Consider the following 27,202-nt stretch of genomic DNA (forward strand, 5'->3'; position numbering starts at 1 on the left):
TTTTTTGGATTCATTTTTCTTTGTTTTTTTTTTTTTTGTAAGTAAATATATATTCTTCATGGGTTGCCTTAATATTATGAGTAGATAAAATAGGCGGTGCAACCTGCGAATTGCCAATCAATCATTAGCACAATGCTGCCGGCTGGGATATAGTAGAGGAGCAGTGCACTCCTGAAGGAAGACCCTGAGACCACTCCTGCAGAGAGAGTCGTGGCCTTGTGGCCTTCTGATCACAGCATGTCCTCCAAGGTCTAAGGTTGTGGAGCTCCTGCTGAAGATGGGCTTCAAGGTGATTGACATCTACGCCTTGATACGTCCCTATTCCACGCCTGAGTTTGATGTCAGCTTTCTTTCCCCGGAGGGGCTTGAGCTCTTCTGGTCGAATTATGAGTTGGCAAAGAATGAGCCCGGCTGACAAGACTTTGCCGTTCAGGTGGTGTTTCACCAAAACCAAGTCAAGAAAGTGACCATGATGACTTGTAACGAGTCGCCTTCTTCTTATGATATGATGTGGCTCGAGAGGTGGTAGAGATGCCATGAGGAGTTTGGTATCTTGTTGGGGGCCTGGACGTTCATGGTAAAACTTAAGCTCTCATGTAGTGTGCAGAGTGTTTGAGGGCATCGTAAGAGATGACTTGCAGACAGGGCCGGCGTCAGCGTCCGGCGCACCTGGGCAAGTGCCGGAGCCCTGAGCAGGCGGGGGGCCCACTCGCGGTCGGGCACCCCGCCGGGCTATGGGTGGAGGAGAGCGGTGCCAGCCCCCTCCCTTCTCCCCCGCTTGCTCAGGGCCCCGGCAGCCGGATACTTACCTCTCCCTGTGCCTCCGCAGATTCGCTGTGTTCCTGCTGTGCGCTCCCTGTGACGTCTCAGGTCAGAGGGTGCGGTGACATCTTTCCACCTCGCCTTCCCCTGAACCGTCACAGGCAGCGCAGAGCGGGACGAGTCTGGACCTGAACAGCGGCAGCAGGTGAGGAGGAGTGAGGTGAGTATTTGATTTTTTTATTTTTTTTTTAATGTATGAAGGCATGGGGCATTATATGGGGGGGTGACATCCTGCTTGGGGCATTATATGGGGGGTAAAGGAACATCCTGCATGGGGCATTATATGGGGGGAGAAGGAACATCCTGCATGGGGCATTATATGGGGGGAGAAGGAACATTCTGCATGGGGCATTATATGGGGGGAGAAGGGACATCCTGCATGGGGCATTATATGGGGGGTGACATCCTGCATGGGGCATTATATGGGGGGTGACATCCTACATGGGGCATTTTAAGGGGGGAACAGACTGCATGGAGCATTATATGGGGGCCAGTATCCTGTATGGAGTGTTATATGGGGCCAGTATCCTGTACGGAGCGTTATATGGGGGCCAGTATCCTGTATGGAGCGTTATATGGGGGCCAGTATCCTGTATGGAGCATTATATGGGGGCCAGTATTCTGTATGGAGCGTTATATGGGGACCAGTATCCTGTATGGAGCATTATATGGGGGCCACTATCCTGTATGGAGTGTTATATGGGGGCCAGTATTCTGTATGGAGCATTATATGGGGGCCAGTATTCTGTATGGAGCATTATATGGGGGCCAGTATTCTGTATGGAGCATTATATGGGGGCCAGTATTCTGTATGGAGTGTTATATGGGAGCCAATATTCTGTATGGAGCATTATATGGGGGCCAGTATCCTGTACGGAGCGTTATATGGGGGCCAGTATCCTGTATAGAACGTTATATGGGGGCCAGTATTCCGTATGGAGCCTTATATGGGAGCCAGTATTCTGCATGGAGCGTTATATGGGGGCCAGTATTCCGTATGGAGCCTTATATGGGAGCCAGTATTCTGCATGGAGCGTTATATGGGGGCCGGTATTCCGTATGGAGCCTTATATGGGGGCCAGTATTCCGTATGAAGCGTTATATGGGGGCCAGTATTCCGTATGGAGCCTTATATGGGGGCCAGTATACTGTGTGGAGCGATTCGCCAGTTTCTGAGCTATTGTAGAATTTACAATAGATATCACTCATGTAATGTAAGAAGTGAAATCTTTGCATTGTACTGTATATTTCTCTGCGGTATCTGTGCATCATGAATCGTGGTATGTGTTAAAGGGGCCACTGAGACTCTTTCGCCCGGGGCCCAGAAACACCTGGAGCCGGCCCTGCTTGCAGAGTTATATCGCAGAGAATAATATAATAAATTATAATCAGCATGGGTTCATGAAGGATAAGTTGTGTCTAACCAACATGTTGGGTTCTATGAGGAGGTAAGTGCAAATCTGGATGTTGGTAATGCGGCAGATGTGATTTATCTGGACTTTGATCCTGTACCACATAACAGCCTTATACTGAAGCTACAGAAGCCAGGACTTGGGGGAACTATACGCAGATGGGTAAGGAATTGGCTAAATGGCATATAGTCAGCAGTGGGGTACCGCAAGGATCAGTACTGGGATCAGTGGGGTACCGCAAGGATCAGTACTGGGATCAGTGGGGACCGCAGGGATCTGTACTGGGAGCAGTGGGGATCTGTAAAGGGAGCAGTGGGGACTGCAGGGATCTGTACTGGAAGCAGTGGGGACCGCAGGGATCTGTACTGGGAGCAGTGGGGACCGCGGGGATCTGTACTTGGAGCAGCGGGGACCGCGGGGATCTGTACTGGGAGCAGTGGGGACTGCGGGGATCTGTGCCGGGAGCAGCGGGGCCCGCAGGGATCTCTGCTAAGACCGATTCTTTTCAACCTCTTTACTTTTAGAACTTTCATACAATGTCCCAGGCCAGGGAAATGTTTTCCCACGTGCGTGTCCAGTTCATTCTTAATTGTGTGTCTGTGTAAATTCATTCTAAAAGTTTTAGTACTAAAAGGTCATTGCAAGAACGACAGAGAAAGAAAAATTTGGGAATTCAAATTGATAAGGATGTTCAATTCCTTGACAGCAGGACTCAATCTAACACCTGGGTTTATGACTCACTACATGAATTCAATTCACACCTCCACCAGATAATTTAACATTCCCACAGACTTGCCATTTGCAACTAAAAACCCTAAATCTTAGACTTCTCATTAGGAGGCATCACCCCTTACACCTCATGAACAAATGTCTTGCTGTAACATCTCTTAAATGTTGTGCCTTGTGTCTTATCAATTCATTTGTAATATTGCCTGAAGAAGGAGCCTCTGTGCCCTGAAAGCTTGTGTATATATATATATATATATATATATATATATATATATATATATATATATATATATATATATATATATATATATATATATATATATATATATATATATATAATATTTCCTTCTGGTTAGCCAATGAAGGTATCACTCCGAGAATACTTTTGTCATTTTTGGACATAAAAGTATTTACATCGATTTTTCTGGTTAGCGCGGTACCACAATATAACTTTGTATTGTACAAGATGTTCTTGGTTGGAGAGACAGAGTGGATGATTTCCGAGGTAGACTGCTACTTGCAGACATCCGAGTCCAATATTAACCAGGATATGTGTGAGAGTCTCTGGCTGGGAGTAGGAGATCCTGGTTTTGATATCCTGGAGACCCTTCGAGGGTCCCAAATCTCTGCAAAAGTCCTCGGTATTGAATTTGGCCACTTGGATTACCCAAAACAAAATTGGGAAAGTGAACCTCTGGAAGGGTTGATTTTTGGATTTCAAGGGAAAGGGTAAACCTGATCAAAACTTACCTGCTCCCTTTGCTGATCTATCTGGGCAGTGCATGCATCTTGCTGGAGCCTCTCTGGACTCGGGTCTAAAGTCTGTTCTTTCAACTGTGAGAGGTTACTAACCATACGAGGAGACTAGGAGGGTTGGGTATGCTCAACCCTGTGGTATTCCTTGTGAATACCTTCATGAAGATCAATATTGCAAATCTCTAGAAAGAGTGGGAACCTCTGTGGGGTATTCTCCTGTAGCGGATGGTTTCAGCCTTTCAGGAATGGGAGACAGGAGGGTAAGTGAAGGATCTTCGCACACCGCATGGACATCTGGCTTAAACTACCCTTCTGCTGAAGGTAATTCGACAGTGGAGTCTGGGAATGTGGGAGCTCAGGGCTCTGCCAAGGAAGTTCCTTGACAAAAGAGTTCTGTTAACGAGATCTTGGGTTGGATTTATATTTTTTTAATTCTATCAGGATCCCCTCGAAGTTTTGGGACTTGGCTTGGTGCTTCTTCCATGGGAAACTGTGTAAGGTACAGCCTTAAGTGTAGGAGCTCTGAGGACATGAACTGTCCTTGGGAGCATTGTGGTACCATGGACCACTTCCTGCTTGGTTGTCCCTCTATTGGCTGGCCGGTCTCTCTTATGCGGAATGGGCCTATGGAGCATTCGGGGACCTGGGTGGTCGGGACCGCTGCACCTTTTATTTAGTTAGCGCAGTGGTTAGGTATCACACGTGGAACGCACGGTGCTTAGTATCGACGCAAAGGAAAATCCTCCCAGTGGACAATGTGTTTAGGACCATACTCGGTGACCTGGTGAAGGTGCGTTCTCTGGAGTATGAGAGACTGGGTACACGGAGGGCCGCTCTCCTCTGGAGGTTTTTTTCCTTTAGTGTGCCCTAGTCTGGTCATCTGTTTTCCTGGTGGTGGGCTTCTCTTTTGGTCAGTATTCAGTGATGTAGGATGCGCCAATTCTGGCACTTAGCCTCGCTCTTCCCACTGCCCTGTAGCGGTGGCAGTGGGGTAATAGGACTGGGGTTGATGTCAGCTTATAATGCCAGCTGACATCAAGCCCAGGTTAGTAATGGAGAGGCGTCTATAAGACACCCCCATTACTAACCCCATAGTGAAAGTTAAAAAAAAAACACAACACCCAGAATAAAGTCCTCTAATTGAAATAAAGACACAATTCTTTATTGTTCTAAATTAAACCATACTTACCATCACGCCCATTCCAGCTGAAGCCAACGATCCCCTGCAATAAAAGAAAAATAATAAACCAACATCATCCTTACCTTTTCATGGTTCCCACGACAGCTTCAGCTCTGCTACATTCACATGACAGGCTGGATCGCAGCAGAATGCTGCCATCCAGCCTGTCATCCCGCAGACACTGAGAAGCGCAGGCATGCTTGCGCTCCTCAGTGTCTGGCTGTGACGGCATCCAGATGAGCCGAGTTCATGTCCAATGAACTCAGCTCACCTCATGCACGTCACTGACAGCGTGGGAGAATTCTCCTGCACTCAGCGCTGAATGCAGGAGAATTTTCCCACGCTGTCAGTGACGTGCATGAGGTGAGCTGAGTTCATTGGACATGACCTCGGCTCATCTGGATGCCGTCACAGCCTGACACTGAGGAGCACAGGCATGCCTGCGCTTCTCAGTCTCTGCGGGATGACAGGCTGGATGGCAGCGTTCTGCTGCGGTCCAGCCTGTCATCTCGATGTAGCAGAGCTGAAGCTGTCGTGGGATCCATGGGAAGGTAAGGATGATGTTGGTTTATTATTTTTCTTTTATTGCAGGAGATTGTTGGCTTCAGCTGGAATGGGCGTGATGGTAAGTATGGTTTAATTTAGAACCATAAAGAATTGTGTCTTTATTTCAATTAAAGGACTTTATTCTGGGTGTTTGTGTTTTTTTGTAACTTTGACTATGGGGTTAGTAATGGGGGTGTCTTATAGACGCCTCTCCATTACTAACCTGGGCTTGATGTCAGCTGGCATTATAAGCTGACATGAACCCCAGCCCTATTACCCCACTGCCACCGCTACAGGGCAGTGGGAAGAGCGAGGCTATGTGCCAGAATTGGCTCATCCTATGGATGCGCCATTTCTGGGACGGCTGATAGCTGGTGTTTCTAGCCTGGGAGGGGGCCAATATTCATGGCACCCTTCCTGGGCTAATAATATCAGCACCCAGCTGTCTGCCTAGCCTTTGCTAGCTATTAAAATAGGGGGGACCCCACGTCATTTTTTTGGGGGGGTCCCCCATTTTAATAGCTAGTAAAGGCTAGGTATTCAGCTGGGGGCTGATATTAGTAGCCTGGGAAGCTCCGTGGGTATTACCCCTTCCCAGGCTTCAAACATCTGCCCCAGCTGTCTGCTTAACCTCCGCTAGAGACTAAAATTAAGGGGAACCCCACGCTAATTTTTTTTTAATAAATCCTTTATTTTAACACTAAATGACAAGTACAGTAATGAACACTATCACTGTACTTATTATATATGTGACTGACATGTTTCTATCTATCTAATCTATGTGTGATGCTCTATCTTTCTGTTCTAAATTGTCGGGTACCGCTGCTGAATTGCCGGCCGGCTTTCTTAAAGAGACAGTGCATGAAAACACTATTATTTTTTTAAATAAATCCTTTACACTAAATGACAAGTACAGTAAGCAGCACTGTCACTGTACTTCATATATATGTGACTGACATGTTTCTATCTATCTAATCTATGTGTGAAGCTCTATTCTTTCTGTTATAAATTGTCGGGTACCGGTGTATGCCGCTGCTGAATTGCCAGCTTTTCGCGTAATACATTCTACATTATTGTTAGTTGTTTTCCTTCATGTAGAATTAACCTACAAGGAAAGAAAGGGTTTATTTTCATTCCGATATTTGTGTCCCATTGACTTGCATTGGTTTCCGGTATCGGAATCGGCGATATCCGATACTTTTTGAGTATTGGCCCGTTCCAATCCGATCCGATATTTCCTGATATCGGAAGGTATCGCTCAACACTAGCTGTAAAGAATGCTGTGTTCATTAATGTGCCTTTGCATTAGAACTGTGCTGTCCTGTACTACTGGGAAGACTGTGAACTGCTGTGCTGCTAAGGAAACTGCACTGTTTGTCACTGGAGCCTGTTGCTCATAAGACTTAACTTGCACTGGCTGTGCGGCTTCTTATTAAATGCTACTGTTCTACCGTTTATGAGGACTCTTGACAAGTGTGTCTGGTCAGCAAGTGAAACAACCTACGTGTCTGTGCCTGAAGGTCAATACCCCTGTGCGCCTGAAAGAAGCTGCAGCACATGGTCTATGGTCGCCCTGAGTAACGATTCCCCCAGGATTCCAAAGAATTCATGTAACCTGTCTCACCCCTATCTGAACCTAGCGGCTTGCGTGTAACACCAGTATTGACTTAGGCTTCAGAAAACTGCATCAAAATCCTGTATGTGGAAACATAGCCTAATGCAGAATTCACCAACAGTACATTTATAATTAGGGCCGCATTGTGTTGGGGTATGCCGAGTTATGGCCTAGATCATGAGAAATGCCCAATAAATGATGATTCTTGAGGGTTATTCTTGAAGCAATAAGTGGAAATGTGGCACGTTACATTATAGTCTATGGGATTTAGGGAAAGAATTTTTTGAACAGAATATTAAAATTTTTCAAATTTATAAAAATAAAGACTAAAAATATCAGAATTTTAAATGACTTTATTTACAATAAACAGAATAATTAAACATTGAACAAGCCAATAATATAACAGCACAAAGCAGTATTATTCAACCACCATAACCACTTCACCACCTGCAAGATCCGCCCAGCGTGGGCCCGCATGACAACGCAGAGCCTCGCGGCAGAAAAAAGGGGGTTCCAAAATATGGAGCAACTGTTTTAGCAACATGTCACAGGTATCTGGAATCACATGGGTTCATGGGGCACCTTACATTCTTTTTTTTTTAATGCATAAAATGTTTTTTTTTTTCTTTTTTAAATTTGCCTTTTTTTTTTTTTTTTTTTTGTTTTAGCAAACTTAAAAAAAAAAAAAAAAAAATCAGCACTGGAAAAATCTGTATGAATTGTTCATCCATTTTCCATCTTACATTCTTTCCTTTACTCCTAAAAATTTCAAAAAAAAAAAAAAAAAAAGAGAAAATAGAAGCAACAAATTAAAATTGTTTTCGCTATGCAGTTTTCCTTAGGAAATTAAAAAGCAAGATCAGTCTTTATTTTTTTTTTAATTTATTTATTTTTTAACAATAAATTATTTCATCCATTACAATAGCCAGCATTTAATTCAAACAAAAAAATATAAAACATTTTTTTTTTAAAGGGAACAAATCTGTATTGAGCAGAAAACTTTTTTTTTTTTTTCTCCATGAAGGGGGGAAAATATGAAAAATTCCCGATGTTTAACTTTTTTTTTTTTTTTAAGAAACCATTGTCATATAAAATCTTTGAAACTCATCATCATACCTTTTTTTTTTTACATTTACGAAAAGCGGCTGGCTAAAGAATCTTGATTTTTTTTTTTATTTATTTTTTTAAAATGTAAGAATAAATTTTTGTAGCAATTTATCGAAATGCTAAAAGGTATGGGGCCCTACGTTTTTGTTTTATTTTATTTTTTTTTAAGAGTTTTACAATTTTTTATTCTTTAGTAAGTAGGATTTGGAGCCAGAAAAAACAAACAAACAAACAAACAAAAAAAAACAACAACAAAAAAAAACATCGACATGCTGGTTAGTTTAGTTACAAGGTTCAGAAGTCAGATTTTTAAGAAAGTGAAAGGCGCCCAAAAAAAACAAACAAAAACAAAATAAAAGAAATAAAAAGACGCAATTGGAGCTTATATACAGCTAAGTGCTGGCAGCAGCAAACATTACAAGGTCAGGTACTGACGCAATGATTCGGAGGCACTGCCTTTTCTACGAGAGGCAGAGTACATGCAGATATGTACACATACACTTTTATTTTTTATGATTTTTTTTTATTTTTTTATATACAATATTTGAGTGGTTTAGGACCCAAATGTTGTCTGGGACGTAGGACTTGTAAATGGACAGTCCAATTGCGGACTAAAATAAAAACTTACTTTGAAAAGTTTACATTAAAACTTAAATTTTTTTTTGTATTTTATATTTTTAATTGATTCAATTTAAAAAATGTAAAATTTCAAAATGTATTTTTTCTTTGTAAATACGACTATAGATATCGCCAATTATAAGGACCAGAATGTAACTTTTTTTTTTCCCTTTTATTCTAACAGATTTTTTGTTTATTTGCTCATTTTTAGACTCTTCTCACATGGAGTTTTTAGAAGTGTTCAAAAATAACAAGGGTGCCTAAGTATGAACCATCGCCGTAAAAAAAGACGTGACACGTGCCCTTTTTGTTTTAATCTTTTCAGGAAAAAAAAAAAAAAGTGCACAAAAACTCGTTATCGGCAAAGTAGATTTGACGGAGAAATAAATAGGAAAAGTTTTAAAGCGGCTTTGGAGAGGAGCCGCTCAAGAAATTTGTGTGAACATATCCCTACTGTCAAATACGCATGCCTTTTTTAATTAAAAAAAACTATAAAAAAATAAAACTTGCTATAATTATTATTAGCATCCTCATTAGAAATGTGTTTTTTTAGCCAGATATCTATTAAAGGGGTTGTCCACTTTGAATTTGTTTGTAAGTACGTCGCTAATAACAGACGCTCCTATCCTGATACTTCCTGCTAGACAGGAAATGACTGTTAGCCAATCAATGATTTAGGCGGTTCACAAATGCAGCCAGTGATTGGCTGAGCAGTCACTTCCTGTACAGCAGGAAGTGGAGGCCAGCAAAGAACTTGGGAAGTAATGAGGAGGATATGAAGAATCTGTAAACTTCTCTCTCGTTCTTTTACCATTCTATCTGCTTAAAAAAAAATTGACATGGACAACCCCTTTAAGGTTCTAGACCTCAATATTGATAGATTGAAAACATTTTTTTTATTACTATCTGTAAAGTGTAACTTTTTAACATTTGTTTTAAGCATCTTTCCTTTTTCTTTCAATTATCGTAGTGTAACTTTTTAACATTTGTTTTAAGCATCTTGCCTTTTTCTTTCAATTATCGTAAAGTGTAACTTTTTAACATTTGTTTTAAGCATCTTTCCTTTTTTATCAGTCTATCGTAAAGTGTAACTTTTTAACATTTGTTTTAAGCATCGTGTTTGGATGAAAGATTTTGAAATTATTTTTTATTGTCTCTGAATAAAAGGAAAAAAACATTTTTTTTTGAGTGTATGTGTACATATTAATACACCGGCTTAAAAATAATAAAAAAAAAAGAACAAAAAAACACACTTGTAGGTCACCTTAATATGGCAAAATCCTACAGAGGTCAGTACTAATTCCGATAGGAATGGCGGATATTGTAAAAAGCTGAGGTACGTAAGGAAAATACAACCAAACAATAAAAGGCAGTGCCATTGAATAACCAAAAAGACAACCTAAAAACATTCCTTACAAAATGACTATACATGTCTTTTATACTGTACTCTCCCCCCGAAATCTAACTAATATAAAAAAAAAAAATACTGGTGTAAATAGCGATGTCCTTCCATGTACATAAAAAAAAGAAAACAAAAAAAAGAAACAATAAAGGCCCTATCCGTAATGTAAAAGCAAGATAAAAAATATACAGATTCCCGCTGCTTTGTGCCGTCGTAGGCACAGGCAGAAGGAATATCCTGAGTATAAGGTTACATTGTTATGAACTTAGTAATGGCGAGTTTTGGAGGGTATATACAAGATCCTAGCAGCAGGTTAAAGCGATTACTTGTCTTAGACTATAGACATCTGAAAGCTGTTTGCAGGAATGAAACAGGAAAGTTCTGTCTCAGAATGCATAGTGGCAGGGCTGGATTTTAAGGGCTTGTCTGGGATTTCAAAAACATAGCTGCGTACTTGAAGAAACAGCGCCAAACGTATTCGCAGGATGGATTTGGTATTGCAGCTGAAATTAATTAAGCAGAGCTGCGATACCACTCATAGCCTGAGAACAGGAGTGGCACTGTTTTGTTTTTGTTTATTATAAAAACAGCCATGTTATCCTTATCCTGTCCAACAATTAATAACCTTGTAATACGACTTGCGAATGTGTCAGCAACTACTTCCGTCTTGGGTATCACAGGATGTGCCCATGAATGACCCCCTAACAAAAATACACAGCGTTTCATGGGTTGCTATTTTCTAGCCTTTTCCAAAGAGGTGCCAATCATTTTCTAAGGTCCTAAATATCAAAGGAAATTTAAAAATATATATAGATTTCATTTTTTTTATTGTTTTCCAAAGAATTAATTCTATAGTTGTAAATATCAACTTTTACTGTGAAGGGAACTCTTAAAAAAAAAAATATATATTATTTTTTGGGGGACTTTTTTTAATGGTTGTAAGAATCAAGATATTTTGCTTTTTGAATGGATATTTCTAAACATATTTTACCATTCCCCCCCCCCCCCAAAAAAAAAGTAATTCTATGTCTGTATGTATCAAGACATTTTGCTTTTTTAATGGAAATTTTTTAAAAAAAAAATGTACAATTTTTTTCTCCCCCAAAAATTAATTGTATGATCATAAAGATCAAGACTTTTTGCTTTTTTTTCAATGGAAATTTAAAAGAAAAAAATTTACATTTTTTTTCCCCAAAAAATTAATTTTATGGACGTAAATATCAACAGAAATTTTCACCTTGAAGGGAAATAAAAAAAAAACAAAACATTTTTTTTTTTTCAAAATTAATTATATGATTGTAAATTTTGATAGAAGTTTTGCTTGTGAAGGGACATTTTTGAAAATTTTTTTACAATTATTTTTTTTCTAAAAAATTAATTATACAGCTAGAAATATCTAAAGAAACTTTGGTCGTAAGAGGAAACTTTTAAAAAGTTTAATTATTATTATTTTTTTTTTATAAGAAATTCAAAGCAAAATATCAATGACTGTTCTGACTGCCTCTGAACATGCACGCTATCGTCTCCCCTCCTGCCACCCCTAGGAGTCCTGATGGGCACCTAGGAAGTAGATCCAGCCCTGCATAGTGATGGATACATTGTATGTACACCGTTTTACTGACGGGGACATGAACTTAAGACCTCTTCTCTGCAACAGATTATTATTATTTTTTTTAATATATTTTCAAGTGAGATCGCTAGGGGGCGCTGTGGAGTTGGGGTATTTTTATTTATTTTTTGTGGCCGTCCTTGATAAATATTTATTTATCGTTTTCATTCTGAAGTCTGCTCCCTCCCAAAAACTTAACTTTTCAATATTTGATCTTTATTTCTTTTCTATCGTTCCTCGGTAGAAATCTTTGATACATCAAATAAACATAAAACTAAAAAATGTTGTCGCCTGTGATCTGGTCGTATATTAGGGATGTCATCTCAAAGAAATTCTTTGAGATTTGATAGTGCTTTTAATTTTTTTTTTTGTTACTTCTTTTGCCTAATTTTTAACGTCACTAAAAAAAAAAAAAAATTCTGACTGAGACTTGAAGAATTTGAAAATAATATTAAAAATTGAAATAAAAAAAACAAAACAAAATGGGGATTTAAAATAATATTTTACCCAATTTTTCTCAAAAATTGTGGTTGACAATAAAAATAAAAAAAATTTGAGAATATTTCCAGCAAAAAAAATAATTGTATAAAACCACAGACACAAATAACAGAGACAACCTCTTTTAAAATGCAACCGCCGAGGCGATGAGCTGATCGCCGGGGGTCCTACTCTTGGCAAACAACTGATTTTTTTTTCGGGAGGAAGTAATGAAAAAAGTAAATAAAAATGGTGCCGTTCATAAAAAATGACCAAGGGGGTGCTAGAACAGAACTGGACCTACTAAGCAACTCTGATCCATAAAGGTGAGATCCCCCTAAAATGTCCAAATACCCTAATATATGGACAGGGATTGTCTTCATAAGCCCTTTAATTGATGAGGGTGAAAAAACAAAAATCACTGAGTAGTTTAAAAATATATTATTTTTTTTCCAAGAAACAGCGCCACTCTTGAACATAGGTCATGCCTGGTATTGCAACTCAACCTCATTCGCTCGATCAGCTGCAATGCCCACCCAGGACAAGAGTGGACCGCTTTCCGAACCCACACAATTAAATCAGAACCAGACATGCCCAAACTAAAAAATATTTTACTTTTTTATGTTTAATTAATTCAATAGAATTTTCAATAATTATTATGTTGATTTGTTTGTAAAAAAAAAAAAAATTATTATTCAATTATACAAAAAAAGAATCGGCAGAACCGGGGAGGAGCGGTCACATCGATAGTCCGTGGCCGCCAGACTGGAGATCCTCTGACCTCTCGGCATCCCTGACCCATCAGGGCGACGCGGCAGGTAGCAGGGTGTCCGATGGGCTCTAGTCCGGCGGCTAATGACTGGCACCGTGGCCACTCGAGCAGGGACCGGCACATTTTTAAATTAAGTATAAATATTTTGAAAAAAAAAGAAAAATTTCAAAATGTTGCCAATTTTTTATTTAACCTAGTTTACTTTTTTTTTTTTCATTTTTGGTAAATGTTTTTTTATGATATTCCAAAATCAGAAGTGTCCCCAAAAGTGCAAGTTATCCGCCGTTACATCTTTTTTTTTTCTTCCCTCCCAGCAATTAAAATGTGACGAAAAAGTAAAAAAAAAAAATAAAAAAAAATCCCAATAATAAAAGACGGTCGTTGACATAAATGATGCTAGGAGTAGTAGTTATATAATGCTGCCTTGACCCCCGAGGTTTGCAAAGATCAAATGTGTCGACTAAATGTTACAAAGTTTGGAAGGGGTTAACGGCGTTTTTCGGGCTTCTTTGTGTTTACAAGCGGAGGGTAAGAAAAAAAATAAAATAATAACTTTAGTTTAAACTCCGCGATTTGAAGACTTTTTTTTTTTTCAATTTTTATTTTTCAAGAAAGTTTTTGAAACTTCAGGAAAACAAAAAAAATATATATATATTGAGGGCCGCCACCCTCGACTGCTCCAGCAGTGAGAAAGGGTTAAAAAACATGGCCCCCCCCCACAAAAAAAGGTGCGCAAAGCGGGTCTCTCACTTGGTAGAAACATGATTGTACATACTAGCCAGAAATAGCTCTACAAATGCACTTCAGCTGCAACAAAGATGCGCTTTACCTCGGTATAATATATATAGACTTTCTCTTTTTGTTGTTTTTTTTGTTTTTTTCTTTCTTTCCCCCCCAATCCCCGCCACCCGTAAATTGCCCAGAACCCTCCATTTTTATTTTTTCTCCTCCATCCTTTCTACTTCGGGTTCCACATCAGTGACAGAACCAGCTGAAACTGACGTTCTGCGACATTCTTCTCCCAGGCGGCAGAAAACGCGCCCGTCCCGTTCAGTGTCATCACAGCAACTGCGTACAAAAATAACTATCATCTGTCATTTGGCTCGAAAGGGGGACCGAGGGTCCGATTGTCCCAGCCCTACAGCTCTCATTCTGTCTCTCTCTTTCTCCAAAAAGTCCGATGCCGACCAAGCACGATCTGAAAAAAGGACATGGGGCTCGAGGGGATTTGTTAAAAAAACAAAAAACTGCGACAAATGTTTTTGAATGTTTTTCTCTCCTCTTTCGCTCTCCTTTTTTTTCTGACGTTTGTCAACACGTCTTTTGCTTCGCAGTCTTCGTTCGTCCCCAAAAGGAAGGCTGCGGTGTAAGAGATATCGGACATCTCCTGCAAAAATATAGAACGTATATACGCTGCGTATATGTATACTTCTATAACTCATCCGCGTTTCACGTGTTTTTATCGCTCCCGTTAGCAAGGCCCGCTCCATAACACGCTATCATTCAGTCAGCAGCTGTTGCAGAAGGCTCTTTTGTTGAGCCTGTGGTGTTTGGGGTCCGGGGGTGGTCTTTTGGGTAGAGATGGATCCTGATTGGTTCAGGTATGGGTCCCCGCCCACGAGGTTCACTGTACACTGAACGTCTGCAAAGACTTGTACTTGTTGTACCTGCTGGGAGAAAGAGGATGTCAGATACAAGACCCGGCTCCCGTCTGCCCCCTTTACCTCCTTGGACATTTGTAAATGACATGTGAAAATTAATCTGTCAGATTTAGTGATGGTGGCAAAAAAAAAGAATAGAATACAACTCCCAACATGGCCTGACAATCAGACTGCTGAGTGTCCGATATATAGTGCGTGCCGAGAGGTGAGCTGTGCCACCCGAAATATACTTTATCATAGTGTCCCCCCAGAGATGTACTGTGCCGCCATATGTGCACTCAAATACTCTACTGCTATATGTGCCCCAGAGGTATACTTTATCATAGTGCTCCCCCGGAGATGTACTGTGCCGCCATATGTGCACTCAAATACTCTACCGCTATATGTGCCCCAGAGATATACTTTATCATAGTGCTCCCCCGGAGATGTACTGTGCCGCCATATGTGCACTCAAATACTCTACTGCTATATGTGCCCCAGAGGTATACTTTATCATAGTGCTCCCCCGGAGATGTACTGTGCCGCCATATGTGCACTCAAATACTCTACCACTATATGTGCCCCAGAGATATACTTTATCATAGTGCTCCCCCGGAGATGTACTGTGCCGCCATATGTACACTCAAATACCCTACCGCCACATGTGCCCCAGAGGTATACTTTATCATAGTGCTCCCCCGGAGATGTACTGTGCCGCCATATGTGCACTCAAATACTCTACCGCCACATGTGCCCCAGAGATATACTTTATCATAGTGTCCCCCCCAGAGATGTACTGTGCCGCCATATGTGATCTCAGACATATACTGCATATATGTTCCCTATATACTGTACAGTCCACAGTAAATTAGAACCCCATGACCCCAAAATTAATTTGTGGGGTGCGTGGCCATCAGGTTCCACCACCTAGTGAAGCCGACCAGCTGCCATTTATTTTTACCTGCCCTGTGTCCGGCTCCGTTTTCAGCAGATCCGTTGAGGAGAGTTGGTTGCAGTAAAGTCCGCCTGGTCTCAGAGATGGATCGTTCACCTGCTGTAAGGGAGATCCGTTACTAGGCGTCACTGTATACCAGTATTACTACCGTGCTCTATAGGCTGCACTATTATATGTGCACTGCCTGGCGGTATTATTTACCCATTTATTTATGATGCTGTATGGCATCTTACCACCGATATATATATATATATATACGCCCCATCACTGACCTGCTCCGTACACATGCTGTTCATGGCCTGCATGGGCAGGGAGCTCATCTGCATCTGCCCCGTCATCTGATTGACATTCTGGACGCCGGCATTGTTGCCCCCCATGGACACCGTGATGCTCATGTTGTTGTACATTCCTTGCTGTCCTGCGGTCGGCTGGGTCTGTCCTGCTTGCCCAAAGACGCTGTGAAAGCAGGATAAGAAATCATTACAGGAAAGTGCTTGCTAATCACTGTGATCGGCAGGACTAAAAGCAGGCGGTCTGCTTAAAGGGGTAGTCCACATTTAGGTGTTTTTTTTTTTTTGTCTTTTGAACTGAATTTTGGGTAAAAAATGATTTTTGCATTTGGGTTTCATTAAACATTTAGCACCGTTTGCTTTCTGTATCCTCTGTGTTGCCCTGTCTATTGCTGGCTGCAGAATGAGTTAACTGAGATTCCATCAGAGAGCTCTTTTTTTTAGCTCTTTTATCTGGTATTGTATTTAACAATGATGTTTGAAAGCAAACAACAAAATTGTTTTTATGTCACCACATTCTTCCATTAATGGAGCAATAGGAGTGATTTTTAGGGTAGTTTTCGTTGTTACAGGGGTTTTTTTTTTTTGTACCTGTAACATTTTGTTAATTATTTTGGGAGACAGAATCACATTTTTTTTGTTTTCAGTACAGTTGACATGGAAAATGTATTCTGCACGTTAATCTAAAAATATCGATACCAAATTTATATATTTTTTTCTCTTTTGATACTTTGGCACAAAAAGCGTCACTTTAGAAAAAAAAAATCATTTATGGTTGCCACGTCTGAGACAACGTTTTATTCTTCCATATACACAGCCGCGTGACGGTTTTTCTTGTAGTTTTCACTGTTGCCATTTTCTTTTATTCCCAGGACTTTTCGGTTACTTTTCATTTCATATTTTTAGCCGGAGGGTTGAACAAAAAAAAACAAAAAAAAACAGCAATTCTGACATTTTTAGGTCCTTTTTCAGATTTATATTTAACGGCGTTCGCCGAGTGAAATAAATAATGATAGAATTTTATAATATGGGTTAATCCGTTTACGCTGATACCCAATTTATACCATTTTTAGTTGTTTTTTTGTTTTTTTATTAGTTTCGCTTAAGAAAATCACTTTCTAAAGAAAACTATTATTGTTTGTCTTTTTTTTTCGGAGAGCAATAACTTGTCCTGTCCGCTGCTTGTTGTTTTGTGTAACAAGCTGATATTTTTTTTTCTTAAATCAAATGTTTTTTAGTAATTTTTATAAAGATTTTCACAAAGGTAAAAAAAAACAAAAACAACAACAAGCAGACAAACATTGGAGAAGCCCAGCTCTCCACCCCCCAACCTTAAGAAGCATTAAACATAGTTATTTATACATCTTGTCTCTGCAAAACCAGCAGAATTAGATGAAGAAATATTTGAACATAGTAACAATGGTCCATCCAATTACATAGAACTTGTGGAAGTATTAATGACATTTTTATTCATTTTCAAAGAAGTTTAATTTGAGGCATCATATAAACATAACTCAAAGCAAGCCGAGGCAAAACCCCCTCAGTACCCTAGATGTCAAACCAGAGCCATCAATCCATAGACCCCATATCTTGTCAGATTTAGAGATAGCATCTCTTTTTAGGTAAATGCTTTTTTACAAATTTATACAAGCTAATATTTTTAATTAGATAATTTTGGGATGCATTCGACAGGTTTTTATCGCTTTTTATTTCTATTTCTGGGAAGCAAGATAAACAAAAAAAATGGCAATTCTGGCTTTGTTTTTGCTATTTTTTTACACTGTTTATATTTGATAATCCCACAAGGGAACCTAAACAAGTGATCCTTTGATGGCATAAATAATACACTGCACTACTTACCTAGTGCAGTGTATTATCCTGGCTTATATACTTATAAGCAGCCTATTAAGACTCCCCCCACTGGCAGGATCGACTAGGCTTTGGTCTAAGGCATTGTTAGGTTCAATGGGCTGACTGGAGGAGTGCTCTCCCTCTGTCAAACTCCACAATTGCCGCAAGTGCCTTGGCCATCCCCGAGATGACTATATACATCTTTCACTCTATCAAGAAGTATATATACAGTTAGGTCCATATATATTTGGACAGAGAGAACATTTTTCTAATTTTGGTTCTAGACATTACCACAATGAATTTTAAACAAAACAATTCAGATGCAGTTGAAGTTCAGACTTTCAGCTTTCATTTGAGGGTATCCACATTAAAATTGGATGAAGGGTTTAGGAGTTTCAGCTCCTTAACATGTGCCACCCTGTTTTTAAAGGGACCAAAAGTAATTGGACAATTGACTCCAAGGCTATTTCATGGACAGGTGTGGGCAATCCCTTCGTTATGTCATTCTCAATTAAGCAGATAAAAGGACTGGAGTTGATTTGAGGTGTGGTGCTTGCATTTGGAAGGTTTGCTGTGAAGTAAACATGCGGTCAAAGGAGCTCTCCATGCAGGTGAAACAAGCCATCCTTAAGCTGCAAAAACAGAAAAAACCCATCCGAGAAATTGCTACAATATTAGGAGTGGCAAAATCTACAGTTTGGTACATCCTGAGAAAGAAAGCACTGGTGAACTCATCAATGCAAAAAGACCTGGGCGCCCACGGAAGACAACAGTGGTGGATGATCGCAGAATCATCTCCATGATGAAGAGAAACCCCTTCACAACAGCCAACCAAGTGACCACCACTCTCCAGGAGGTAGGCGTATCAATATCCAAATCTACCATAAAGAGAAGACTGCATGAAAGTAACTACAGAGGGTTCACTGCACGGTGCAAGCCACTCATAAGCATCAAGAATAAAAAGGCTAGACTGGACTTTGCTAAAAAACATCTAAAAAAGCCAGCACAGTTCTGGAAGAACATTCTTTGGACAGATGAAACCAAGATCAACCTCTACCAGAATGATGGAAAGAGAAAAGTATGGCAAAGGCGTGGTACAGCTCATGATCCACAGTATACCACATCATCTGTAAAACACGGCGGAGGCAGTGTGATGGCTTGGGCATGCATGGCTGCCAGTGGCACTGGGTCACTAGTGTTTATTGATGATGTGACACAGGACAGAAGCAGCCGAATGAATTCTGATGTATTCAGAGCCATACTGTGTGCTCAGATCCAGCCAAATGCAGCCAAACTGATTGGTCGTCGTTTCATACTACAGATGGACAATGACCCAAAACATAAAGCCAAAGCAACCCAGGAGTTTATTAAAGCAAAGAAGTGGAATATTCTTGAATGGCCAAGTCAGTCACCTGATCTCAACCCAATTGAGCATGCATTTCACTTGTTAAAGACTAAACTTCAGACAGAAAGGCCCACAAACAAACAGCAACTGAAAACCACCGCAGTGAAGGCCTGGCAGAGCATCAAAAAGGAGGAAACACAGCGTCTGGTGATGTCCATGAGGTCAAGACTTCAGGCAGTCATTGCTAACAAAGGGTTTTCAACCAAGTACTAGAAATGAACATTTTATTTACAATTATTTAATCTGTCCAATTACTTTTGATCCCTTTAAAAACAGGGTGGCACATGTTAAGGAGCTGAAACTCCTAAACCCTTCATCCAATTTTAATGTGGATACCCTCAAATGAAAGCTGAAAGTCTGAACTTCAACTGCATCTGAATTGTTTTGTTTAAAATTCATTGTGGTAATGTCTAGAACCAAAATTAGAAAAATGTTCTCTCTGTCCAAATATATATGGACCTAACTGTATGTCCAAATTGGACCAACTGGATGGGCGCTGCACTTACCTTGAGCTTCCCAGAGTGCTTTGCTGCCAACTTTTAAGATCAGGTGACTGGTACCCGGGTGTGGATGGATTCTGCTGGAGCATTGGACTTTGAGAAGGAGTTAGACGAGGCGACATCAGGGGACTGGTGGGGCTTAGTGATGGGGCAAATGTTGGATCCGCCTGCTGGCTGATACCTGCAGGAAATAGATGCAGAATATGGTTGCTGTGTAATCTCAGGCCAAATTTTCCAGCTTATATAATAACTAAAACCAGAAAAGGTTAAAAGTTGCGAGCCCTACTGACAACCACAGTTGTCACCGCCCCACACACAGATATTGGACATTAATTTTTGTTCCCCCCCACCTACCTGTTCCCGAGTACTGAAAGACATTTGGCGTCATCTGAGGGTTCATCCCAGCTCCAAACTGTCCCCCGACGTTTCCCATCATGCCTCTGTTCACTAACCCTCCTCTGGTGGCGCCTCCACGGTTTGGCAAGGTGGCCTCAGGGGTTGTGGCCAGAGGTGAAAAGGGACTTGTGGACGGAGGTGGGTTCACGGGGTTTGTACCATAACTGTGAGGGTAAGGAAACTGCTGAGGAGGTCCTTGTGGGAGCCGGGAAGCCCCGATGGTGACGGGAAGTCCAGCATTAGGGGGGAGGTTGTTGCCAAAATTTTGCTGCCTCATCAGCAGGGCTCTTTGCTGCATGATTTGCTGCTGCTGTTGACGATGCTGCTGGCTGTACAGCTCCCGCTGGCGCTGGGCGAGCATCTGAGCGTTTATCGGAGGCTGTGGAGAAAGAGGCAAAAAAAGGGTCAAGCACAAGCAATGAGGACCAGACCCGATGTCCAGAAACCGGTCTACAATAGGAAGGGGGCTGCTCCGTGACTCAGAGAGGTTACAGGGTTATAAGACCGCAATATAACCATCTTCTCATCAACAATACCTGAGGGGTGATGGCTTGTGGTAAGCCCGGCCTCATGCCCATCTGCACCGCGTTACCAACGCCAAACTGACTGAGAAGGGCCTGACGGCTCTGGTGCAGAATCTGAGAGAGACAGAAAGAGAAACAAATATCAGGACCTGATGGAGGATAAGAAGTCAGATCACCCCCTGCAGCAGAGCGTTATATTACCAGTATTATAGCAGTTATATTCTTGTACATAGGGGCAGTATTATAGTAGTTATATTCTTGTACATAGGGGCAGTATTATAGTAGTTATATTCTTGTATATAGGAGCAGTATTATAGTAGTTATATTCTTGTATATAGGAGCAGTATTATAGTAGTTATATTCTTGTACATAGGAGCAGTATTATAGTAGTTATATTCTTGTATATAGGAGCAGTATTATAGTAGTTATATTCTTGTACATAGGAGCAGTATTATAGTAGTTATATTCTTGTATATAGGAGCAGTATTATAGTAGTTATATTCTTGCACATAGGGGGCAGTATTATAGTAGTTATATTCTTGTATATAGGGGGCAGTATTATAGTAGTTATATTCTTGTACATAGGGAGCAGTATTATAGTAGTTATATTCTTGTACATAGGAGCAGTATTATAGTAGTTATATTCTTGTACATAGGGGGCAGTATTATAGTAGTTATATTCTTGTACATAGGGGGCAGTATTATAGTAGTTATATTCTTGTATATAGGGGCAGTATTATAGTAGTTATATTCTTGTACATAGCGGGCAGTATTATAGTAGTTATATTCTTGTACATAGGAGCAGTATTATAGTAGTTATATTCTTGTACATAGGGGGCAGTATTATAGTAGTTATATTCTTGTACATAGGAGCAGTATTATAGTAGTTATATTCTGTACATAGGAGGCAGTATTATAGTAGTTATATTCTTGTACATAGGGGGCAGTATTATAGTAGTTATATTCTTGTATATAGGGGCAGTATTATAGTAGTTATATTCTTGTACATAGCGGGCAGTATTATAGTAGTTATATTCTTGTACATAGGAGCAGTATTATAGTAGTTATATTCTTGTACATAGGGGGCAGTATTATAGTAGTTATATTCTTGTACATAGGAGCAGTATTATAGTAGTTATATTCTTGTACATAGGGGCAGTATTATAGTAGTTATATTCTTGTACATAGGGGGCAGTATTATAGTAGTTGTATTCTTGTACATAGGGGCAGTATTATAGTAGTTATATTCTTGTACATAGGGGGCAGTATTATAGTAGTTATATTCTTGTACATAGGGGGCAGTATTATAGTAGTTATATTCTGCACATAGGAGGCAGTATTATAGTAGTTAAATTCTTGTACATAGGGGGCAGTATTATAGTAGTTATATTCTTGTACATAGCGGCAGTATTATAGTAGTTATATTCTGTACATAGAAGGCAGTATTATAGTAGTTATATTCTTGTATATAGGAGCAGTATTATAGTAGTTATATTCTTGTACATAGGAGCAGTATTATAGTAGTTATATTCTTGTACAAAGGGGACAGTATTATAGTAGTTATATTCTTGTACATAGGGGCAGTATTATAGTAGTTATATTCTGTACATAGGAGGCAGTATTATAGTAGTTATATTCTTGTACAAAGGGGACAGTATTATAGTAGTTATATTCTTGTACATAGAGGGCAGTATTATAGTAGTTATATTCTTGTACATAGGGGCAGTATTATAGTAGTTATATTCTTGCACATAGGGGGCAGTATTATAGTAGTTATATTCTTGTACATAGGAGCAGTATTATAGTAGTTATATTCTTGTACATAGGGGCAGTATTATAGTAGTTATATTCTTGCACATAGGGGGCAGTATTATAGTAGTTATATTCTTGTACATAAGGACAGTATTATAGTAGTTATATTCTTGTACATAGGGAGCAGTATTATAGTAGTTATATTCTGCACACAGGAGCAGTATTATAGTAGTTATATTCTTGTACATAGGAGCAGCATTATAGTAGTTATATTCTTGTACAAAGGGGAGAGTATTATAGTAGTTATATTCTTGTACAAAGGGGACAGTATTATAGTAGTTATATTCTTGTACATAGGGAGCAGTATTATAGTAGTTATATTCTTGTACATAGGGAGCAGTATTATAGTAGTTATATTCTTGTACATAGGAGCAGTATTATAGTAGTTATATTCTTGTACATAAGGACAGTATTATAGTAGTTATATTCTTGTACATAGGGAGCAGTATTATAGCAGTTATATTCTTGTATAAAGGGGACAGTATTATAGTAGTTATATTCTTGTACATAGGAGCAGTATTATAGTAGTTATATTCTTGTACATAGAGGGCAGTATTATAGTAGTTATATTCTTGTACATAGGAGCAGTATTATAGTAGTTATATTCTTGTACATAGGAGCAGTATTATAGTAGTTATATTCTTGTACATAAGGACAGTATTATAGTAGTTATATTCTTGTACAAAGGGGGCAGTATTATAGTAGTTATATTCTTGTACATAGGGGGCAGTATTATAGTAGTTATATTCTTGTACATAGGAGCAGTATTATAGTAGTTATATTCTTGTACAAAGGGGGCAGTATTATAGTAGTTATATTCTTGTACATAGGGGGCAGTATTATAGTAGTTATATTCTTGTACATAGGAGCAGTATTATAGTAGTTATATTCTTGTACATAGGGGGCAGTATTATAGTAGTTATATTCTTGTACATAGGAGGCAGTATTATAGTAGTTATATTCTTGTACATAGGGGCAGTATTATAGTAGTTATATTCTTGTACATAGGGGGCAGTATTATAGCAGTTATATTCTTGTACATAGGAGCAGTATTATAGTAGATATATTCTTGTACATAGGAGCAGTATTATAGTAGTCATATTCTTGTACATAGGGGGCAGTATTATAGTAGTTATATTCTTGTATATAGGAGCAGTATTATAGTAGTTATATTCTTGTACATAGGGGCAGTATTATAGTAGTTATATTCTTGTACATAGGGGGCAGTATTATAGTAGTTATATTCTTGTACATAGGGGGCAGTATTATAGTAGTTGTATTCTTGTACATAGGGGCAGTATTATAGTAGTTATATTCTTGTACATAGGGGGCAGTATTATAGTAGTTATATTCTTGTACATAGGGGGCAGTATTATAGTAGTTATATTCTGCACATAGGAGGCAGTATTATAATAGTTATATTCTTGTACATAGGGGGCAGTATTATAGTAGTTATATTCTTGTACATAGGGGCAGTATTATAGTAGTTATATTCTGTACATAGGAGGCAGTATTATAGTAGTTATATTCTTGTACAAAGGGGACAGTATTATAGTAGTTATATTCTTGTACATAGGGGCAGTATTATAGTAGTTATATTCTGTACATAGGAGGCAGTATTATAGTAGTTATATTCTTGTACAAAGGGGACAGTAATATAGTAGTTATATTCTTGTACATAGGCGGCAGTATTATAGTAGTTATATTCTTGTACATAGGGGCAGTATTATAGTAGTTATATTCTTGCACATAGGGGGCAGTATTATAGTAGTTATATTCTTGTACATAGGGGCAGTATTATAGTAGTTATATTCTTGTACATAGGGACCAGTATTATAGTAGTTATATTCTTGTACATAGGAGCAGTATTATAGTAGTTATATTCTTGTACATAGGAGCAGTATTATAGTAGTTATATTCTTGTACATAGGAGCAGTATTATAGTAGTTATATTCTTCTACATAGAGGGCAGTATTATAGTAGTTATATTCTTGTACATAGGAGCAGTATTATAGTAGTTATATTCTTGTACATAGGAGCAGTATTATAGTAGTTATATTCTTGTACATAAGGACAGTATTATAGTAGTTATATTCTTGTACATAGGGAGCAGTATTATAGTAGTTATATTCTGTACATAGGAGCAGTATTATAGTAGTTATATTCTTGTACATAGGAGCAGTATTATAGTAGTTATATTCTTGTACAAAGGGGAGAGTATTATAGTAGTTATATTCTTGTACAAAGGGGACAGTATTATAGTAGTTATATTCTTGTACATAGGGAGCAGTATTATAGTAGTTATATTCTTGTACATAGGGAGCAGTATTATAGTAGTTATATTCTTGTACATAGGGAGCAGTATTATAGTAGTTATATTCTTGTACATAGGGAGCAGTATTATAGTAGTTATATTCTTGTACATAGGAGCAGTATTATAGTAGTTATATTCTTGTACATAAGGACAGTATTATAGTAGTTATATTCTTGTACATAGGGAGCAGTATTATAGTAGTTATATTCTTGTATAAAGGGGACAGTATTATAGTAGTTATATTCTTGTACATAGGGAGCAGTATTATAGTAGTTATATTCTTGAACATAGGGGGCAGTATTATAGTAGTTATATTCTGTACATAGGAGGCAGTATTATAGTAGTTATATTCTTGTACAAAGGGGACAGTATTATAGTAGTTATATTCTTGTACATAGGGGGCAGTATTATAGTAGTTATATTCTTGCACATAGGGGGCAGTATTTTAGTAGTTATATTCTTGTACATAGGGGCAGCATTATAGTAGTTATATTCTTGCACATAGGGGGCAGTATTATAGTAGTTATATTCTTGTACATAGGGGGCAGTATTATAGTAGTTATATTCTGTACATAGGAGGCAGTATTATAGTAGTTATATTCTTGTACATAGGGGGCAGTATTATAGTAGCTATATTCTTGTATATAGGGGCAGTATTATAGTAGCTATATTCTTGTACATAGCGGGCAGTATTATAGTAGTTATATTCTTGTACATAGGAGCAGTATTATAGTAGTTATATTCTTGTACATAGGGGGCAGTATTATAGTAGTTATATTCTTGTACATAGGAGCAGTATTATAGTAGTTATATTCTTGTACATAGGGGCAGTATTATAGTAGTTATATTCTTGTACATAGGGGGCAGTATTATAGTAGTTATATTCTGTATATAGGAGGCAGTATTATAGTAGTTATATTCTTGTACATAGGGGGCAGTATTATAGTAGTTATATTCTTGTACATAGGGGCAGTATTATAGTAGTTATATTCTGAACATAGGAGGCAGTATTATAGTAGTTATATTCTTGTACATAGGGGGCAGTATTATAGTAGTTATATTCTTGTACAAAGGGGACAGTATTATAGTAGTTATATTCTTGTACATAGGGGCAGTATTATAGTAGTTATATTCTGTACATAGGAGGCAGTATTATAGTAGTTATATTCTTGTACAAAGGGGACAGTATTATAGTAGTTATATTCTTGTACATAGGGGGCAGTATTATAGTAGTTATATTCTTGTACATAGGGGCAGTATTATAGTAGTTATATTCTTGCACATAGGGGGCAGTATTATAGTAGTTATATTCTTGTACATAGGGGCAGTATTATAGTAGTTATATTCTTGTACATAGGGGGCAGTATTATAGTAGTTATATTCTGTACATAGGAGGCAGTATTATAGTAGTTATATTCTTGTACATAGGGACCAGTATTATAGTAGTTATATTCTTGTACATAGGAGCAGTATTATAGTAGTTATATTCTTGTACATAGGGAGCAGTATTATAGTAGTTATATTCTTGTACATAGGAGCAGTATTATAGTAGTTATATTCTTGTACATAGGAGGCAGTATTATAGTAGTTATATTCTTGTACATAGGAGGCAGTATTATAGTAGTTATATTCTTGTACATAGGGAGCAGTATTATAGTAGTTATATTCTTGTACATAGGGAGCAGTATTATAGTAGTTATACTCTTGTACATAGGGAGCAGTATTATAGTAGTTATATTCTTGTATAAAGGGGACAGTATTATAGTAGTTATATTCTTGTACATAGGGAGCAGTATTATAGTAGTTATATTCTTGAACATAGGGGGCAGTATTATAGTAGTTATATTCTGTACATAGGAGGCAGTATTATAGTAGTTATATTCTTGTACAAAGGGGACAGTATTATAGTAGTTATATTCTTGTACATAGGGGGCAGTATTATAGTAGTTATATTCTTGCACATAGGGGGCAGTATTTTAGTAGTTATATTCTTGTACATAGGGGCAGCATTATAGTAGTTATATTCTTGCACATAGGGGGCAGTATTATAGTAGTTATATTCTTGTACATAGGGGGCAGTATTATAGTAGTTATATTCTGTACATAGGAGGCAGTATTATAGTAGTTATATTCTTGTACATAGGAGGCAGTATTATAGTAGTTATATTCTTGTACATAGGGAGCAGTATTATAGTAGTTATATTCTTGTACATAGGGAGCAGTATTATAGTAGTTATATTCTTGTACAAAGGGGACAGTATTATAGTAGTTATATTCTTGTACAAAGGGGACAGTATTATAGTAGTTATATTCTTGTACATAGGGGGCAGTATTATAGTAGTTAGATTCTTGTACATAGGAGCAGTATTATAGTAGTTAGATTCTTGTACATAGGGGGCTGTATTATAGTAGTTAGATTCTTGTACATAGGGAGCAGTATTATAGTAGTTATATTCTTGTACAAAGGGGA

The 27,202-nt window shown here is 38.5% G+C and overlaps 1 protein-coding gene across 11 annotated transcripts in view; it reads right to left on the bottom strand.

Annotated features, from left to right (window-relative positions):
- Nucleotides 1-9,978: 9,978 nt before the first annotated feature.
- NCOA1 (nuclear receptor coactivator 1) overlaps nt 9,979-27,202 on the bottom strand; it is a 503,045-nt gene continuing 485,821 nt past the window's right edge. For 6 of the 11 annotated variants that reach the window (XM_073673858.1, XM_073673861.1, XM_073673865.1 and 3 more), the window contains 6 exons: nt 20,619-20,720; nt 20,041-20,461; nt 19,693-19,867; nt 15,913-16,096; nt 15,647-15,739; nt 9,979-14,715 (listed from right to left, as the gene is read on the bottom strand). In XM_073673858.1, coding sequence (XP_073529959.1) covers nt 14,545-14,715; nt 15,647-15,739; nt 15,913-16,096; nt 19,693-19,867; nt 20,041-20,461; nt 20,619-20,720 — 1,146 coding nt within the window. In that variant the 3' untranslated portion in view covers nt 9,979-14,544. The remainder of the gene's footprint in view (nt 14,716-15,646; nt 15,740-15,912; nt 16,097-19,692; nt 19,868-20,040; nt 20,462-20,618; nt 20,721-27,202) is intronic. The other 5 variants (XM_073673867.1, XM_073673864.1, XM_073673866.1 and 2 more) reach the window with 3 other exon arrangements.

This window comes from Phyllobates terribilis, unplaced genomic scaffold (assembly GCF_046119375.1).
Source record: "Phyllobates terribilis strain yellow unplaced genomic scaffold, ASM4611937v1 Scaffold_3__8_contigs__length_932513732, whole genome shotgun sequence".
In the NCBI taxonomy this organism is placed as follows: Eukaryota; Metazoa; Chordata; class Amphibia; order Anura; family Dendrobatidae; genus Phyllobates; species Phyllobates terribilis.